We start from the raw sequence: 20,615 nt of genomic DNA, 5'->3' as shown, positions 1-20,615 counted from the left end.
AGTAGCTGTGGTGCAGACATAATCAAAGGCTGATTGGCCCTTTTTTGCCTGATCTGAGGATTGAGAGCATTGACATTTGAATCCCAAGTGAAAGACAAGGAAAGTGTTCCTTCCTTTCCTTGCATATGGGCTTCTTATTGCCAGCTTATTGCTTTCTTCAGTAACTGTAAAGCTCTTTAAAATTGGATTTTAACATTTATTTATTTATTACAGCTAATCCTGTATTACTGTCATTCAGCATGCAATCTGGCTCTGTAACACAGCTGATCCCTCTGAGGCTTAGTATATTTTCCAATTTAAAAGTTAGGTTTTCCCAATAACTCATATCAATGATCTAGATAGACAGTTGGGGCATTGTCCCATCTAAAGCAGTGCTCTGCCCCACCTAGGATTTGCAGGGCAAAGGGAAGAAAATGGTATTTTTAATTTGTGGCATGACAACAACAGCCTCCATGTAAAGAATTGTAGTATGTAGACCATGGAAGAGTTGCATATAAGAGTGGTGTGTTGGACTCCATCTCCTGGCTTTCCCTTTGCTCTGCTTTTCAGTTTCCGTTTCAGTTGTGTTCTCAATATGAAGTTTGCTGCTTCTTAAATCCTTATGATTATGAATTTCTGTGCCACTGAGTGGGCAGTGTTGACTATGGAAGGGCCACGTCCCATTGAAATGAGCAAGGTGTAAAAGTTATTCCCTTTATCCATAGATTTATTCTTTTTCTTAAACTAGAACTGAGATGTATCTTCACAGGGGAGATTTTGTTTAATGTTGGGTTCCCTTCCTAACAGGATAATGGTGGCTGTTCGCAAAATGCCATCTGCAATGATACTGAATACTCAGAAAGGACCTGTACCTGTCGACTCAGTTACGTTGGAGATGGATTTACTTGCAGAGGCAGTATATTTCCGGTAAAACTTCCTTTTTTATTGTAGAATGTTGTGCTACAGCTTTCATTATCCCTGGCCATTGGGCATTCTTGCTGGGGCTGATGAGAGTTGTAGTTCATCAACATCTGAAGGGCCAAAGGTTCCCCACACCCGGCCTACATCGTTTCTATTTTGTCATTGCTGCCTTCTGTAATCAATCAATCAATCTATTTATTTATTTGTTTGTTTGTTTGTTTATTTATTTATTATAGGAACTTGCAGCAGATTACAACACTACTCGGTTTAAGGGATATCTAACGGTAAGATAGATGTGCCCTCCCAGGTCCTGATCTCTATCAGTGATCATTTTCACTCACACATTTTGAAAGCTTTGCCAAAGTTGTTATTTATAGGCAAAACAGACGCGATAAACATGATCAGCCATATTGTGGATGAGCCGTCAGTTACTTGTTTTTCCAGACTTAAGTTCAGCTTGCCACATTTCTGCATTGGTTTGTGATTATTTTTTTAAAATGTCCTCGTGTAAATTTATCAGCACTTTAGCGCACATTTTTCCTGATGAACATTTTTGTATGCACTTTTCCTAATACACGTGTTTTGCAAGCTATTTTTTTAATGTTATTTGCACCTATATGTGCATTTTATAACACTTTACCCTAATATACATTTTTAGCCTGAAATGTTTAACATTTTGCCTTTCTTTCCTGTAGGACTCTAACATCAATGACATTGTCGGAGCCGGCCCATTCACTGTTTTTGCACCAATCAACCAAGCATATCTAACCACACCAAAAGTAAGCAAATCAATCTTAATAATGCAAATCGGCCTTATACTTAAGCACTAGCCTGGTAGACATAGCCAACAATGAACTATATGCCGGGGAGCATCTGGCATGGGTAAGATGGGTGGAGATGGAGGGATGAAGTGTTCCATTCTTTCTCTGTGCCAAGCATAGGAATGCAGGAATCCCACCTCTGCCAGCCCCCAGTAAACATTTATTTAGTCTAGTAACTTACATGCATGGTGGCAAGAAGTTCTAGGGACAGGGCTGCTGAGCTTAATTTCATTTAGATAACAGAGCCCTAGAGCCTTATGTTATCTCGACGGCTTGTCTTTATTTGGAAATATACAACAGAGCATCAGTGGAAGCAAACAGACACTCCTAACAAGGCAGCAGGTCCATTACCCTGGATTAGACCCTACAGTGAGGCAATTCCTCCCTCCCAAGGTAGTGCTATAGGAAAGCATTGTCACACCAACCCAAATGCAGAGCAGTGCCAGATTCCAGCGGTTCCAGGCACTTAACCCAGGGGTTTGTGTTACCTTTGGAATGCAGTACAGCAGATACACTGCCGTCTTTATGATACATGCTTTACTTACACAAATACAATGGACAGGTTCACAGCATTAACACCCCAAAAGGGTCTTGCTTCTCCAATATCTTTTCGCAGGGCCTGCAAGACAGAACTGTTCCTCCAGGCCTTTGGTCAGAGTTCAGTCTGATTTTTCTCTTTCTGTATAAGAACAAGCATTAAAGAGGCCTCCTAGCCTGCTCACAGGTCCTTTATAAGACCAGTGGTAACAGTTGGCCCTGAAGAATATTAACCACCCTCAATTTTACCCATGGACTACCATCTGTCCAGATTTTAATTTGCTCTGAACTAATTTCAAGATGTATTGTATTTTTCGTCCCATAGGATGCTCCGTCCCATAGGATGCACCTAGTTTTTTTGGGGGGGAAATAAAGGGATTTCCCCCCCTTTATTTCCCCCCCCAAACCAGGTCGGGGGACAGCGGGATGGCAGCGCTGCACCTCCCCGCTGTCCCCCGAGCTTGTGGGGCTATCCGATGTCTGCCCGGCACGCGAGGCGCTCTGCTTCATGGCGCCCCACGCGCCGGGCGGCAGGCTGCTATCCGCAGCGTAGGGACTCCCGCAGGGCTCTGCTTAGGGACTCAGCGTAGGGACTCCCGCAGGGCGCCCTGCGCGCCGGGCGGCAGGCTGCTATCCGCAGTGCGGGGAGCCCTGCGGGAGTTCCCGCAGGGCTCCCCACGCTGCGGGTGTCTGCCCGGCACGAGGGGCGCTATGCTTCAGGGCGCCTCACGCGGCGGGCGACAGGCTGCTATCCGCAGCCTAGGGAGCCCTGCGGGAACTCCCGCGGGCTCCCCAGGCTTGCTGATAGCTTCCTGAAGCCTGTATTCAGCGAAATACAGCGAAAGCCTGTATTCGCCCCATAGGACGCACACAGATTTCCCCTTCATTTTTGGAGGGGGGAAAGTGCGTCCTATAGGACGAAAAATACGGTATTTTAATTCATTGATTGCCTGTTTTTATGTTCTTTGTATACTGTGTTAGTTTTATGATGTTAGCCACCCTGAGCCTAGCTCCAACCGGGGAGGGCAGGGTACAAATAAAAATTTATAATAATAATAATAATAGCCATAGTCTTTGATTCCAGCAGAAATCAGGCATGGCTCTCTGCCTTCCTAGCCTGCTGCCTTGCTTCTAGCTCACATGACTCCATTTTCCACTCTGGCCTTTGTCTAACTACCAGCAAGTTGAGGAAGGCGGGGCCCCCAGCCATTTTCTCCCTGGTGAAGAACCACTTCCTTTGTTACCTTAACCCATATTTAGGGCCATAACCTCACCGGGAAACCAGTCTGGCTATTCCAGGAATTGGATCCATGCTGGATCCATTAATTCGAAGGGTATCAGCGTACAGCCCTTCCCACCCTCAACTCATAACAGTCTATTAATATTTCCAGCCCTTGACACACTGTGGAGTAAACCTCATTGAACACAGTTGACTTGCTTCCAAGTAAACATGTACCAGAGTAGGCTGCACCATTTATGTGCCTCAGATCCCAGACTCCCACCTCATGGTAATGAGGCAGCAAAATCAACAGCAGTATTTTGGGTGCATTTGCAGCAGTACCATTTGCTCCCCCGCCTTACCTATTATGTTTTCTGACTCTTATCTAAGGTTCAGGACTGGAGTCTCAAAGGTTGGATGCCCCAGATTCTTCGCTATCATATTGTAGGCTGTACAGCGCTGCTCTCTAGTGATATGACATCTGATAAAACTGTCACCACTCTCCATGGAGATCAGCTCAAGATCACATTCTCACAGGTAACTAAGCCTTGGGCAGCAGATGTGTAATGTTACCTCCTTAGAAAACAGAGGTGCAGTCTTCTTAAGGTGCTGGGATGGATTAGCATTAGCAATGAGGCTCAAATGAATGCTAATCTAATGGGTCGATGGTTGCAACCCACCAGATGAGCTCTTCTGCAGCATTGCATTAACAACTCACTGGGTCACCACAGGTGACAATGAATGCTTTGCAGGTGAGTAGGTGAACTGGCGGGCAAATCCCACTACACTCAGCTTCCATGCTAGCTATGGAAGAAAGAAAGCCCTTTCCTCCTCTACTAACCCACTTGGTGGGGGATAAATAAGCCTCATATAACCAACATGCTTAACTCTAATTAATGCATGAAGGGGTTAAGACCATAGAGTAAGCTGTCCTGCCAGGCTTAGCTAGGTCACACCCCCTTACATTGGGAGGAAGGGATACCAAACTCTTTGTTCTCTCTCTCTTCCACCATGTAACCCTACCAGGAAAGACATCTGGTCTGGTTGTTCCCAGCTCAGAATGTGTGGTTTTAGCAAGCCATCTCTGTTTCTATACAAATAATTTAGAAACTCTTATCAATTTATAACTCAAGTTTAACTGGCTATGTTTTGTTGCTGCTATATGGAAAAACACATGAATCTGACCTTTGAAGAGTTTGTAAATAAGCGATTTTTAATTTACCAAACATGTGGTCTCTTTCTATGCTAACTTTGGAAAGGACTTAGAAGGGAATGTTTAAAAGGTGTAACAGCCTATATTTCCACACTTTACTTTACTGTATGTTTTGTAATTTTAAATCTCTATGGCCATGAGGATTCAATGGCCCTTCATAGGAACATAGGAATCTGCATTATACTCAGATCATTGGTCCATCTAACTCAGTATTGTCTGCGTTGACAGTTACTCTCCAGGGTTTTAAGCAGGGAGTATCTTCCAGATTCCCACCTGGAAATGCCAGATATTGGAGATGGCGCCTTCTGCATGTAATGTAGTTTGCTCCCCCACTGAGCTATGGCCAGTCTGGGTGGGCAGAGTCATTCCAGGTTTGAAGGTACCGTATTTTTCGTCCCATAGGACGCTCCGTCCCATAGGACACACCTAGTTTTTTGGGGGGGAAATAAAGGGAATTTTTTTCCCTTTATTTCCCCCCCAAAAGCAGGTCGGGGAAACCGAACCAGGTCGAGGAACAGCGGGATGGCGGCGCTGCGCCTCCCTGCTGTCCCCTGAGCTTGTGCGGCTGGCCGATGTCTGCCCGGCGCGAGGGGCGCTCTGCTTCAGGGCGCCCCACCCGCCGGGCGGCAGGCTGCTATCTGCAGCGTGGGGAGCCCTACGGGGAACTCCTGCAGGGCTCTCCACGCTGCGGATGTCTGCCCGACGCGAGGGGCACTCTGCATCAGGGCGCCCCGCCCGCCGGGCAGCAGGCTACTATCCGCAGTGTGGGGAGCCCTGCGGGGAACTCCTGCAGGGCTCCCCACGCTGCGGATGTATGCCCGGCGCGAGGGGTGCTCTGCTTCAGGGCGCCCTGCCCACCGGGCGGCAGGCTGCTATCCGCAGCGTGGGGAGCCCTGCAGGGAACTCCTGCAGGGCTCCCCATGCTGCGGATGTGTTCCCGAAGCGCCGGGCGCTCTGCTTTCAGGGCGCCCGACGCTCCGGGAAGCAGGCTGCTATCCGCAGCCTAGACATCCCTGCGGGACCTCCCGCAGGGCTGCCTAGGCTGCGGATATCTTCCTGAAGCCTGGAGAGCGAGATGGGTCAGTGCGCACGGACTCCTCTCGCTCTCCAAGCTTCAGCAAAAGCCTGCATTCGCCCCATAGGACGCACCCAGATTTCCCCTTCATTTTTGGAGGGGGAAAAGTGCGTCCTATAGGGCGAAAAATACGGTACTTCATTGAGAAACTTCCACCTGAGGTTTGATGGGTCAACGGAGAGGGAAGCTGCACACAGATCCAGCTACTGCTGAAATGCATTTAAGTCCCTGGGTTTTTATCACATTGCCTAATTTCCTGGTACATTTATTCTATTTTAAAACGTATGTGAGACCACGCACTAGTAGAATCCATACCTTGTTTTTTGTGTTTGTTTTCAGAATTCAGTTTTTTTGAATGGAGACGCTAAGATTTTAACCAGTGATTTAATCTGCACAAATGGGGTAATACATCTCATAGACAAGGCCTTGTTTCCACAAAGGATTCAAGAGTTCCCTCCTGGACAACCAAAAACTCAAAGGGTGTGTAAAATTTATACTGGTATTTCCAACTAATTAAAAGTTGTTCAGTCACGTTTTACTACTTTGCTTTCAGCTGATTAGTTGCTTAACTAGTTGAAATAAAGATTACAGTGTGTCACTTAGGTGATATGTCTGCCATAATTAATTGCCATAGTTGTTTGTTGTTACTAAAACATGGATAAATCATAATTGTTTTAAAAAAAAAGACTGCATTGTTTTGTTAAGTAATTCAATTAGATCATTTGCATCAATACTTTGAACAGTAACTACATTTTGCTAACCTGCACTTCTGGCATGATTTTATTGATTTAATTATTTGCTACATTTCTATCCCACCTTTCCTCCAAGGAAAGCACATTTGGTTCTCCTCCCCATTTTTATCCTCAGAACCCTGTGAGGTTGGTCAGGCTGAGAGGCTGTGGCTGGCCCAGGTCACTCCATGAGCTTGATAGCTGAGTGAGGATTTGAACCCTGGTCTCCCAAGTCCCAGGGACGCGGGTGGCGCTGTGGGTTAAACCACAGAGCCTAGGACTTGCTGATCAGAAAGTCTGCGGTTCGAATCCCCGTGATGGGGTGAACTCCCGTTGCTCAGTCCCTGCTCCTGCCAACCTAGCAGTTTGAAAGCATGAAGTGCAAGTAGATAAATAGGTACCACTCTGGCAGGAAGGTAAACAGCATTTCCGTGCGCTGCTCTGGTTTGCCAGAAGCAGCTTAGTCATGCTGGCCACATGACCCGGAAGCTGTACGCCGGCTCCCTCGGCCAATAAAGCAAGATGAGCGCCGCAATCCCAGAGTCGGCCACGACTGGACCTAATGGTCAGGGGTCCCTTTACCTTTACCTCCCAAGTCCAGCTCTCTAACCACTAGATGTCACTGTCTCTTGCTTTTATGTTTCAAAAACATGTGGAAGAAGACTTTTTAAAGGGCTGAAAAGTAGAAGGGAGAGCCTGTAACTCTTCTAGCTGCTGTCACTATAGAGCAGCCTTGGAAAACCTGGGGCCCTCCAGAACTCCCATCAGCTGACTGGACTGGGTGTAGCTGACTGGGTGTTTTGCACCAGAACTCCCATCAGCTGACTGGGTGTAGTCCATGGTGTGTCTCTTCTCCTCCTAGAGAACAACAAAAGCAAAAGCTATACAGAGCGGAAACAGCGTATTTCCCTTTCCGCTCACAAGACTCCAATAATCAGTGCTGGAATGTAAACAGACATGTGACATGTAACAATCCCACACACACCTGCAGCACGGGAGGAATGGAATTCTCAACAGTCCAAAACACCTGGAGGGTTCCAGGTTGAAGGCTGCCCTACAGAGCAACGTGGGGCTTAGCCCAGTGCTTCTCTTCTCTTTGGACCAAACTAGATCATGGTGCTAAATGTGCCACTTGGGTCCCAGGGTTGTGTTTTCGATTGTTAATAGCCACCATAGGTGAGGGAGAAACAATTTTCATCAGAACTGTGGTGAGGCATGGTTAACCCTTCCTCTCTCACTATTTCCCAGACAAAAATGGGGGCACAGCAGTTTTTAAAAATAACCACAGCACTTGACATGTTTCGTGTCATGCCTAGTTTGGTTGTAATTTGTGAATTAGACTACAGCTAATTGGAACTAGCAAAGCACTTGTGAAATGAAATGGCTGCAAAGATCATAGGCAGGTAGGTATTCAGTGCTAGTCCTACTCAGAGTAGAGCCTCCAAATATATATATATATGAATGATTGTTTTGCTGCCCTGGACTGCTTTGGGAGGAATGGCAGGAGGTACATTTAATAAATAAAGGACATTACTAACTTAGGTTCATTTATTTCAATGGGTTTACTCTGAGTAGGACTTAGCTGACTTCATATCCCCCCCCCCGCCCCCAGTGTCACACTGATGCTATGCTGGCACTGAAAATACCTAGTGATTCATTAGCAGCAGTAGTTGGGTTTTAGCACCTTCGTGGTCACACTTACCATAGTTACAAGGATTAAATAAGCTTCTATTATGCAGAAACTTCTGTTACGAGATGTTGCAGAAAGCAGCAACCATTTTCATATGTTGTATGTAAAAATAATAAACAGTATGTTGCTGCTTTTTGAAAACACCCTGCTGTTACATTTACTAAATGAGCAAATAAGATTGGCAAATAATTTTTCTTCCTAGGAAAACCTCAAAGTGATTGCAGCAAAAAATGGGTACATCATGTTCTACAATTTGCTAGAGGTAAGAGTACTTGATTTTGTAACCCATTTTGTAAGGCCTTTGGATGCAGGGTTTTGCAGCATGTTTTGTGCACTCCTGTGTCAGAGGAAATCCCGCTTACTTGGAGACCTCTTGCATCTTACAGGTGAAGGAACAACTGTACTTACCGTGAATGGTATTTCACTGTGCATGTAGAGAGTGCTCCAAGACCCACCCTGCTAGCTTCCTATGATTATTCAATTTGCATTGAGGGGCATGGGACAATAATACATACTCAGTTTTTCTTATTCCTTGTGGGTTTTGCTTATTTCCAGAATGGTTTTTCTTCCACTCCAGGATGGTTTTTCTTCCACTCCTTGTGGTGGTTTTCCTATTTTGTCTATATTTTATCACTTTCTGCCCTGTCGAATTCCAGTTTCTCCTAAGCCGTTCCAAGAAATGGGATTGAGACTCAACAGGAAGAGAGCCAAAAAGTCTTCTGTATAATTTTTGGGCGCTTCTTGTCTCCGAGCTTCGGAGTAGGCAACAGAACCTGCCAGGAGCCCTCTTTACATCCACAGTGAAATATCATTTATAGTATAAAAAACAAAAAACTGTGTCTTTTTCCTTTTACTTTATTTCAGAGTTCAGGACTGATGGGTCTCATTAACGATCCTCTTCATCAACCAGTCACCTTGTTTTGGCCCTCTGACAAAGTAATCAGGGCTCTGCCAAAGGACCAGCAGGATTCATTGTTTAAAATGTCAAACAAGGAGAAACTGCTTCAGTATTTGAAATTCCACGTTATTGGAAGTGCTAAGGTAGGAGTGTACAACATTTCAGTGCAACATTTCTAGATGATTTATAATTTTTAAAAAAACAAAACAGCACCAGTGCAGTCTCCTCCTTTTTCTCTCTTGTTTTTCCTGATCTCTTCCACAGATTTTAGCCTGTGACCTCCCTAGCTCTACTTCACTGAAGACTCTTCAAGGTTCTGATCTCAGTGTGATATGTGGCAATGATGACAGCAATACTGTGAGTGTTTGGCTAATCCATGGTGTTTTGACCACTCCAGCCCCATAATCCCATCATCATACTTTGGGGGAAGGGACATAGCTCTGTGGCAGAACATATGGCTTCACATACAATAAGTCCTAGGTTCAATCCAGGTGGAGCTGGGAAAGACTCCATTCTGAAACTTAGAAGGTGGCTTGCCAAACGGTGTAGACCGGGGTGGGGAAGAGCCCTGCAGAATATTGTAGGGCAACTTCCATAGGGAGGGAACGATAGTCTTCCTTCTTCAAACCGTGGAAAAGTGAAGCTTTCCACAGGAAAGGTGAAAGGAATGGAACCACTGTACAGCCCCCAGAAGGCAGTCCAGAAGAATAACGAAGATCAATGTCTTTGAAATCCACTGAGAGGTCCAGAGAATCAAGAGTGTTACATTTCCCCGATCTCTTCGTCAGCACAGGCTGTCAAATCAGGTGACCAAGAGGGTGACCAAACTCCCATCAGAAATCAGATTGAGATGGATCAGGGTATCCAATGTTGTTGGATTCCGTCCCCCATCAGCCCTGGCCAGCATGGTCAGCATACAGTGATGGGCTGTAGTCCAGCAACATCTGCATTGCCTACCCCAGATCTAGTTCATAGACTTTCTCCAGAAGCACCCATAGTTGTTTTGCATTAATGAAACAACTAATTCCATAAAAATAGTGCCATTTAAGGATTTTATGCTGCTCAATATCAGTGTTCTCTGGGCAGCTTAAAGCAACAAAACATAATATCCATAAAACAATAAAAAAGCAACATTAAAATGTCAGTGGCAGCAAACAAAACAGTATAATAAGATACATAGCATCTCTGAAAGCATTGGTATTGAAACATGTCATATAAATAGATAAGCAGATATTACACAAGAGGTGTTGGCTTTGGGATTCTTTGTAAATATGTTAAAAAACAAACCAACAATCTGACTCCAATTTATATTTATTCTTCCTGTTTTCACTATCTAATAGGCCTCCTGCTGAAGCAGTGATAACTTTATTATAACTTTCTCCTTCAGGGTGACCTGTTCCTCAATGAAAGAAGGTGTAAGATTGTACAAAGGCATATTGAGTTTGATGGTGGCATCGCTTATGGTATTGACTGCATGTTAACAGATCCTGTCCTTGGAGGTCGATGTGACACCTTTATCTCTTCTAATATTCCGGTCAGTCCTCCTATGGATTTTTGTTGCCTTCTGAATTTCAGAACTAATCCAGTGCCCTTACATCTGTGAGTGCTCCAATATGTATACATACCTCCTGCATGTACAAGGGAGTCCTGCATACGCAGGACCTTTTGCTGTACACTGGAGCTCTAGATCAGAGCCTAAATAATGCAGCTCAGTATGTGCATACTCAGAAGTCTTATTCAGTTCAAGTGGATTTGGTTCAATTAAACTCAGTGTATTTAATCTGCTTCTTACTGCCTACTTTTGAATGTTGCTTAATTTAGATAGCGAAATGCATTTGCTTTTTTGCCGTTTTGAATATCTTTAGTTATTGTCCTTGACTAGAATTAATAATAGAGAGATGTTTAAGAATTTTCTCTGCCTACTTCTCCATTTTATTGCACAAATGAAAAAGTTGTACTGGGCTAGATTTCATTTCTCAGTTATTCCATGTTCTATATTTCTAGGATTTTATAAATGTTGAAGTATTGGGAAAAACCCAATATGATTCATATGGAATTTTTTTCTCTGTTCTGTCATTTAAGGTGTGTTCAAGGAATGTCTGTGCCTGAGAGGAAAGTGGCAATACACTGATACTTATTTATTACATTTCTATACCACTCCAGCTGAGGATCACAGATATATATATATGGGGTCATGAAGAGTCGGACACGACTAAACGCCTAAACAACAACATATATATATGTTTATGTATATGTATATGTATGTGTATATGTATATGTATATGTATACACACACACACACAACAAAGTAACAAATAAAATGACTCACATCCCACAGTTTAAATTCAATAGATTATTTAAGAATAATCTATTTGCCTGGCACCCCCATCCCAGTGACCTATACACAGGCCCTGCCCTTAGGCGGAATGATATAGCTACCACAAGCCAGAATGTCTGTGAGTGGACAGCAAAGAGGTACTAGTGGGATTCTCTGCCTGTGGTGCCAAAATACCTTAACTGGCTTTGAGTACTATGCACCTTGACTTGGTCCACCTCAGCCAGCGAAATGTATTGAACCATCTTATTCACTGAGTTACCTGAAGACAGACACAAAAATGCATAAAACTGTACATGCACAGGCTCTGTGCAGTTCAGTGGGAGCATGAATGCCAGGCCGAAAGGAAACATGCAGGACCTTAGACAGTTCCATGGAGCACTACTAAAGGTGGAGTCCCTGCAGCTTTATGTAGTTTGACCAGGCTTAGAATGTAGCATGCTCCTCTAACCTGAAGGAGCTGGTTGGCTGGTTAAAATGTCTTCATCTTGTTTTTTAGTCTTGGAGTCTGTGAGGCTTCGGAGACAGACCTACCCCTCTGAGTCTAAGAATGGTGGCAGGATTGTGTCCTTTTGCAGAGAAGGCTCTGTATGAGGTACTGGCAGTTCTACCACCAAGGAAGTAGCCTGAACCTCATCCGAGTACTCTGTTGCACATTGCAAAGTCCCCAGGTTGTGGGCCGCAACACTGGCATTCAAATTAATATGTGCAGCTTGTGGGCAAAGTCTTACCACTGCAATAACAATCTTCTCCCCCTCCACCCCCATGCATTCATTAGACACTCTCTGCACTACTGAAGAGGACTGTTGTTGAATCAGAAATGTATTTTCTTTTACCGAAGTGACTAAGAAATTGGGAATTGAGAAGCTGTGTTTTAGGCCTCTAAAACACTATTGTATAGGGGCGCGGGTGGTGCTGTGGTCCAAACCACTGAGCCTCTTGGGCTTTCAGATCAGATCAGGTCAGTGGTTCAAATCCTCACAATGGGGTGAGCTCCCGTTGCTCTGTCCCAGCTCCTACCAACCTAGCAGTTTGAAAGCACGCCAGTGCAAGTAGATAAATAAGTACTGCTGTGGTGGGAAGGTAAATGGCATTTCTGTGCACTCTGGTTTCCATCACGGTGTTCCATTGCGCCAGAAACAGTTTAGTCATGCTGGCCACATGGCCCTGAAAGCTGTCTGTAGACAAACGCTGGCTCCCTCGGCTTGAAAGCGAGATGAAGGCCGCACCCCATAGTCACCTTTAACTGGACTTAACCATCCAGGGGTCCTTTACCTTTTTTTACCTATTCACTAATGTTTGATTTATTGGGCTTGCTTTTTGCTTGGTCCTGATTGTGCTCATATAAACTTTGTGCATACAGTCATACCTTGGGTTACAGACGCTTCAGGTTGCGTTTTTTCGGGTTACGTACTGCCGAAACCCGGAAGTATCAGAACGGGTTACTTCCGGGTTTTGGTGGCCGCACATCCGCAGAAGTGCCAAATCGCAACCCGTGCGTGCACGGACACGGCGCTGTGGGTTGCGAATGCTGCGGGTTGCGAACGTGCATCCTGCATGGATCATGTTCGCAGCCCGAGCGTCTACTGTATAAGCTCTGTGAGCATAGGCTCTGCATAGAGGTACAACTGAATTCATGGGGACCCTTCAGCTGTGGAACTTACTGGTACACTCACTCATTCACTCAGGTATATATTGGTAAATATAGCTTTGGTAAGAGACTTGTTAAAAAAAATTGTAGGAAATGAAGTTTACAATGTCAGTTCATAGTGCTAATTAGATTATATATTGCATTTGTATAGTCATTTTAATAATTAAGTGTGGTTTTTAATCCTAGCTAGCTTTGGGGAGTTTTAGTCTTCTGACAGAAAAAGTGTGTTTCTCTTTCTCTTCAGGGAGACTGCACTGCTTGTTACATAACTCCTCGGTGCCCTGCTGGATCTAAAGTGACGGTAATTACAGTTCTACACTTACAAGTCAAAATTTAACCGACAAGTTGTAATAAAATATTTTGGAAAATAGCTACATTTTATACAAACAAGCTTATACAGCAAAGGAGGTATCAAAAGGACTTGGAGGCTCTGTAACCTACATATGAATTATAAAATAGCTCGGTGGTTCCTTTCTCACTCCCTCAATCATAAGCTTTCAGAGCTACTTACACACCATACATATGAAGCACATTTTCCCACACCACAGAATCCTGGGAACTGTAGTTTGTTATGAGTGCTGGTAACTGTAGTTCTGTAAGGGGTAAACTACAGTTACCAGGATTCCTTTCGGGAGGCAAAGTGTGCTTTCACATTTCAGGGAGTTGGATTTAGATGACCTTTGAGATTCCTTCCAACATTATGATTCTAAGCCATTCTGTGAGGGCTGGTAGGGGCGTTATGAATACCTTGTCCTATGGTGCCTTTATTGAATTTCCTGATTTCTTTGTTTTGTCCATTCTCTTTTTCCCCCATTTCTAAATATGAAACCGTAAGGGAGAGGTGAAGAGATGTATTTACACTCTCAACCACAGGACCTTGAAGGGGTGTCAGAAGGATTGTTCTATGATGGTCAGGATACCACACTGTTGCAAGGGCTACTTTGGGAATGAATGTCAAGGTAAGATTTCCTGGGATCAAACACTTGAGAAACTTCTGAGAAGGGCTCCTGTGCTTATATATCTTTCTCAGTGATGCTATTAGCAGTGTGGGAAGGGGGAGCAATTTAGGTCTAGATAACAACATGAGGGGGGAAAGGTTAAACATCCCCTTTCCCAGCACAACTTTTACAGTCAACATTGGATCCCTTTATGGCTGCCTAAAAAAGAAAACTGGGATAGGCTTCCTACATATCGTCTGTTCTGACTCTTGAACAGGAGAGTTGGCTTAGCAACCACCAGGCAGCATGTGGCAGAAACAGATGGCAGAGGGGTGGTCCAGAGTGTTTAAAGTAATATGGAAACGTTTTTCACAGAATCATAAAATTACAGAGTTGGAAGGTATCCTGAGGGTCATGTTGTCCAATCCCCTGCAATGCAGGAATCTCACTTAAAGCATCCATGACAGATGGCCATCCAAACCCTGCTTAAACACCTGCAATGAAGGAAAGTCAACCACCTTCTGAGGGAGTCTGTTCTACTGTTGAACAGCATTCACTGTCCAAAAGTTTTTCCTGGTTTTTAGTTGCAATGGCCTTTCTTGTAACTTGAACCCATTGGTTTGGGTCCTCTCCTCCAGAGCAGGAGAAAACAAGTTTGCTCCATCTTCCATTTGACAGCCCTTAAGATATTTAAAGATGACTATCATATCTCCGCTCAGTCTCCTCTTCTTATTCAAGCTAAGCATACCCAACTCCCTCAACCGCTCCTCATAAGGCTTGCTTTCCAGACCCTTGATCATTTTGGTTTCCCTCCTCTGCACGTTTTCCAGCTTGCCCATGTTCTTCTTAAACTGTGGTGCCCAGAACTGGACACAATATTCCGAGTGTGGTCTGACCAAGGCTGACCTTGAACGGGGCGCTAAACTTCTTCTGATGCAGCCTAGAATAACTGCTGCTGGTATACTTTTCCCATTATTGACTCTTGTAAATAGATTTTAAAGGGTTTTGTTGCCAAAAGCCTTCTGTACAGTTAAATAACAGGTCTATAAAAATCACCACAACCATCAAACAGTACTGATGCAAAGGTGCATAGGAAACAAAACTTCAGACAAAAGCCTGGGTGGAAAATAAGTTTCAAGTTGGTGTCATAAACTATAAATTTCCATAACTGGAGTGCCTGTGTTGAGAATGCTCTCTCGTGGCTTGCCAAAATAAATGCAACACTACCAAGAGGACGTGCCCATATAGTCTTAACATCCACCCTATTATTTTGAATGTAAATTGTTATAATTTATTTTAATTTTGCATTGTTACATCTCTGCAACCCACACTGGGACCTTATGATGAAGGGTAGTAAGAAATCGAATAATAATGAATTAATTAATATATTTGGAACCTAAGCCATAATATTCTTTCAGGGAAGATTATCACCTTAGCTCTGTGTGCCTAAATAGATCTCTCTCTCTGAGCTGTGGGGTCCTAACCCAATAAGTAATAAAATAGCCACCTTGGGGATAGTTCTTACAAAGAGTGACTGGTTGCCATTTTCTGCTTCCCAGCCTGCCCAGGAGGGTCAGAAACTCCATGTAATAACCGTGGTTCATGTGATGAAGAATATGCTGGCACAGGAGAATGTACATGCAATGCTGGCTTCAATGGGACTTCATGTGAGCTCTGTATGCCAGGAAGATACGGCTTGGATTGCAAATGTAGGTTTCACGTGGTTGTCGTTCTATTAAGCCCTTTACTTGTGTAACCTTTTGTCAGACTATAAGGGGTAGCGTGGTTTAGTTGCAGGGGTGGAGAACCTGCCACCCTCCAGAAACTGTTGGACTACAACTCCCATCATCCTTCACTGTTGGCCATGCTGGCTGGAGCTGCTAGAAGATGGAGTGCAACAACATCTGCAGGGTCAGAGGTTCCCATCCTCTGTTAGCGGTTGCGGAGTGTGTCTTAGCTGAACTTGGGAGACCTGACTTCAGACCTTCTAGGCTCAGCCTAACCTAGGCTGTTTATTTGTGCAGGAGTGAAATATGTGGTATGGACCCCTTTCACATGCCCCATCTTCAAGGGCTGCAACTTCTCTAGTTACAAGGGACAGTGGGAAAATGCTTTTGCTAGGACCAGCTAGTGTTCATAATATAAGTTTTTGGGTTGCATCAAGCTCCTCCTTATAATCCGTCTCCTAATCATCCAACAACTTTCTGTTTACAGCCTGTGAGTGCACATCACATGGACAGTGCGATGAAGGAATTTATGGATCAGGACAGTGCTTCTGTGAAACTGGATGGACTGGACAGCTCTGTGAAACCAAAATCGGTCTGACTCTTTAACAGTAGGAGAACGTTGTAGCCTGCAGAGTAGATTTCATCTCACCATTACTTTTTAGAGCTGTTGGCTAATTAAAATAGTTTTCACCATATTTTCCATACAAATAATAGATAAACTTAAAGAAATCAATATTCTTTGCATACTCTCAATCATGATGTGGTTCTATAAGAGAGGTAGCCCAGTCAGAATTAATTATCTCATTTCAGTGGCTCTTGGTTTCTGGTAAATATGCTTGAGATGTTATAACCAACATTTAATGGAGTAAAATAATTACTCCTCATCAACCATTTAGGGTGCATCTACCCTGTGAATGTTTATTAGTTGAATGACCTGCCTCATAGGCCTGTTGTGAAGGCAACGGAAATGCAACATAAGTTATAAAACAAATAGAAAAACTAAAGCTGATATATAAATAGAAACAATGTTAGCTACACATTTGCTATCACTCTTCTATCATAACCCTCAAAACAATTGTAGATTTGCTTGAGAAGGATAACTGTAATGTTGACATCTGAAATAGTCTTTTTTATTGTTTTAACCATAACAGTCATTGCAATACATTAATCAAGGATTAAAATGGGAGTGAAAGAGAAAATAGAAGTGGGGAACCTGTGTCAGATAATTGCTGGATGATGGCTCCCATCACCCCTGACCATAGGCTATGCCGGCTGGGGCTGATGCCCCTCCAGATTTAGCCGGCCTCCATGGATTTCCCTGTCCCTGAACTAAAACAGTTTACTGCAAGTGTATCTGAGGTATTTACTTTGATTCAGTGCACAGGGATGCAATTCAGGCCACACCTCCAGTTTCTTTGTTTAGGATTCTTTCCTCAGTCTTGAGACAATGAGAAAAGTTTGAATGTGGGTAATGGTTCTAATTGTCTTCACAGCTTTAACTCCTGAGTGTTCACCCAACTGTTCCATTAATGCTGTTTGCCAAGAGCAAAACATCTGCCAGTGCAAACCATACTATAATGGAGATGGAATCACGTGTACAGGTAAAATCAACCAGAAAGATCAGCCACTAATAAAATTGAAGGAATGTATTTTAATTGAAATCTTCCACCATGTTTACTTACACACCCCTATTTTCCGGCCCTCGTGCTTATGTAATGTGATAAAATATGAAAGTATCTGTGAACTCCACAAATACATGTATTTTAGATGGCATTAAGGGGGCCTGGATCCACTCTGCACAAAGCAAGCCAATTATCATAATGTCAGTTATTCATAATGACAGCCTACTTACTTTAGCCTAATTGCCCATGATGTTATGAGGCTGGTCTCCACAGCCAAAACATAAGGTTATACTTATAAATCCCCTGTTCCTGGAATATTAAAGGGGAGGGGGACCCACTTCTGTGCTTCTGGGTGTTCCAGTCAGGTGATTATTAGCTCTGAAGCACTGATCACCTGTTAGGGAAGGGTGTTTAGTCTCTCTCGCACACCTACCTGATGATCATGACTGTCAGATCTGGCAGCCCAGATCATCTGTTTGGGAGTGGAAGGGAAAGGAAAGGAAAGGGAGAGAATCTTCAAGCACAAGCTCAGACTGGCAGACTTCTCTAGCTTTGTAGCATTTGAAGGGATTTCTGTCTTTTTGAGTTTGTTTCCTTGTTGCAATGGCTGCAAGCTTTGATGTGGTATTTAACTCAACAAATTGAGCCAAGTTTAGCTGTTCGTTTTAGCTCTGTCCTTTCCTTCCTAGCCTTTGACTTTTAGAGAGGCATCTGATCACTAAAGTTCTTCCCATTCCATAGCTGGTCCAGTAAGAGCAGGGGAAGAGCACACCAAGGGCATAGATCTACCCCAATGTAGAGGACAGACTGAACACTTGCTTCTCCCTAGGGTAAATCCAGGCATTTGGTGTCACGATTGTAGGCAGGAGGTATCATAACAATCAGATACTGCCAGAAATACTCTGTATTTTCTCATTCTTTGGGGGGCCAAAAAATCTCACTTCATCAATATAAAGGAATAGAATAATGCCTGGAGGACTGCTCTATCAGTAACTTGCAATAATAGCTAACACATAGAACTTCCATATTCAAGAGCCTACATATCTATCTATCTGTGTTTTTTGCTTTGCAGCTGAGGATCTTTGTAAGAAAAGCAACGGTGGCTGCCATAAGAAAGCAAAATGTGTACAAACTGGTGTGCAAGTCAATTGCACATGTCAGATAGGATACAAAGGGGATGGGCACACCTGCATGGCTATCAACCCTTGCACCGATGGGTTTAATGGTGGTTGCCATGAACATGCAATTTGCACCAAGACGGGACCTGTAAGTGTTAAGAGTCTTTCACCTTGTCCTAGGCAATGTATGACCTTCCAAACATTGCTGGACTCCCATCACTGTTGACCATGCTGTCTGGGGATGATGGGGGGGTGAAACAACATCTGGAAGGCCACAGATTCCAAACCCCTGTCTGAGAGGCTGTTTCTCTTACTGGTATTAAGGGAACTGTTCAGATAGCATCATTTGCCCACATTTGCAGTTGTGCTCTCTTAGCCCCTAACAAAACTTTGGAAGTGCCCCAGGAAAAGCTAAGTGTATCCCCCCCCACCCTCCTAGCTATTCTGGTCAGTCATACATACTGCAGATTGTAAAGCACATTTTAGCCCATAGGGTCTGCAAAGTAGCTTACAGAACGTACCGTATTTTTCACTCTATAAGACGCACTTTTTCCCTCATAAAAAGTAAGGGGAAATGTGTGTGCGTCTTATGGAGCGAATGCAGACTGCGCAGCTATCGCTGAAGCCAGAACAGCAAGAGGGATTGTTTCGCAGCAATCCCTCTTGCTGTTCTGGCTTCTGGGATTCAGAATATTTTTTTTCTTGTTTTCCTCCTCCAAAAACTAGGTGCGTCTTATGGTCTTACAGAGCGTCTTATAGAGCGAAAAATACGGTAATCATAAAATAATCATAACATGCAATAAACCACGGCCAGCATTTCCCTGTGCTCTAGACTGGGGCAAGGGGAGATGGAAACAGTGTGTGCATGAAATGAAAACTCTGCTGATGTGCCTTTAAGTCTGCAGTAGTGCAATTAGTTTTAGATCTGGACTGAATGGGCTTATGGAGCCAGTGCTTTTTAGATGGCAGTGTGTGCCCTCCTGTGTTTGAGGGCCCTCCTGCCTATTCTGCCCCAAAGATCTGCCTTCTGGCGGCAGCACTATGAGTATTTTTACCCTGAAAGAGAACTGCATGGTTGGTCTGAAAATATCATGTTCGGTTCCAGCTGCTGAGGGGACTTAATACAGTCTGCAAAACATTAGTCAGTTTCCCTCCTGTACTGTTACAGTGGAACTTTGGTTTTCAACGCAATCTGTTCCGGAAGACCGTTCGGCTTTCGAAACGTTTGAAAACCGAGGCACAAAGGGTGGTCTGCAAATTTCATTGAGAAAATTGAGAAATATGCAGCGGAAGCCGTTTGACTTCCGAGGCACGTTTGAAAACAGAAGCAATTGCTTCTGGGTTTTCGGCGTATGAAAACTGAAACGTTCAGCTTCCGAGATGCTCAAAAACAGTGGTAGATACAAAGGATCTTACACACACATTTCCGCCTTCTTGAAAGGACAGTATGCCATAATATCTGTGCTGAAGTGTTTACAATCTAGGGGGGAAAGCTATAGCTCAGTGGTAGAGCATCTGCCTTGCATGCAGTCCCAAGTTCAGTCCCCAGTGGCCTCTCCAAGTAGGGCTGGGAATGTCCTCTGCCGGAAACCCTGGAGAGCTGTTGCCTGTCAGTGTAGGCAATACTGATTTAGGTGGTCTGACTCTTGTAAGGCAGCTTCCAATGTTTATGCAGTTTCATTGCAAATTTCTCTCCCAGGATAAGCGCACGTGTCAATGCAAAGATAACTACATTGGCGATGGAATTGATTGTGAGGTGAAACAGCTACCGGTAGACAGATGTTTGCAAGATAACGGGCAATGCCATGCCGATGCTAACTGTGCCGATCTCCATTTCCAAGGTCAGTGCACCACAAGCAGGCACACAATTATAGTGACTGTGAATTAAAAAAAATTAAGACTGTTCCATGACTCTCATGGGCCTAGGCTTCTCAGAATTACATAGTCCTACAATTCTTTTAAATCCTGCCATAGCTACACAAAGCAACTTAAATGGGACGTTTGCTACATTATAGATGGTCAGTTTCTGTAGTCTTGGTGCATATGCTTTTCTCTAGACCAGAGGAAGGGAACTATGGTCCTTCATACAACTGTTAGTCTGCAACTCCCATCAGGTAGCATGGTCAATGGTGAGAGTTCC

General features: G+C 44.0%; 1 protein-coding gene across 2 annotated transcripts in view; it reads left to right on the top strand.

The window, feature by feature from the left end:
- Window positions 1–20,615, top strand: part of STAB2 (stabilin 2) — an 89,424-nt gene that overhangs the window by 53,773 nt on the left and 15,036 nt on the right. For both annotated transcript variants that reach the window (XM_053407416.1, XM_053407415.1), the window contains exons 45-60: window positions 787–906; window positions 1,137–1,184; window positions 1,596–1,679; window positions 3,868–4,014; window positions 6,105–6,245; window positions 8,389–8,448; window positions 9,051–9,227; window positions 9,349–9,441; window positions 10,472–10,618; window positions 13,315–13,371; window positions 13,906–14,029; window positions 15,568–15,717; window positions 16,223–16,327; window positions 17,229–17,336; window positions 18,430–18,623; window positions 20,175–20,316. In XM_053407416.1, the coding sequence (XP_053263391.1) occupies window positions 787–906; window positions 1,137–1,184; window positions 1,596–1,679; window positions 3,868–4,014; window positions 6,105–6,245; window positions 8,389–8,448; window positions 9,051–9,227; window positions 9,349–9,441; window positions 10,472–10,618; window positions 13,315–13,371; window positions 13,906–14,029; window positions 15,568–15,717; window positions 16,223–16,327; window positions 17,229–17,336; window positions 18,430–18,623; window positions 20,175–20,316 (1,897 nt within the window). The remainder of the gene's footprint in view (window positions 1–786; window positions 907–1,136; window positions 1,185–1,595; window positions 1,680–3,867; window positions 4,015–6,104; window positions 6,246–8,388; window positions 8,449–9,050; window positions 9,228–9,348; window positions 9,442–10,471; window positions 10,619–13,314; window positions 13,372–13,905; window positions 14,030–15,567; window positions 15,718–16,222; window positions 16,328–17,228; window positions 17,337–18,429; window positions 18,624–20,174; window positions 20,317–20,615) is intronic.

This window comes from Podarcis raffonei, chromosome 10 (assembly GCF_027172205.1).
Source record: "Podarcis raffonei isolate rPodRaf1 chromosome 10, rPodRaf1.pri, whole genome shotgun sequence".
Taxonomy (NCBI): domain Eukaryota; kingdom Metazoa; phylum Chordata; class Lepidosauria; order Squamata; family Lacertidae; genus Podarcis; species Podarcis raffonei.
The sequence above is the reverse complement of the archived record's forward strand: the minus strand, read 5'-3'. Positions and strand labels throughout refer to the sequence as shown.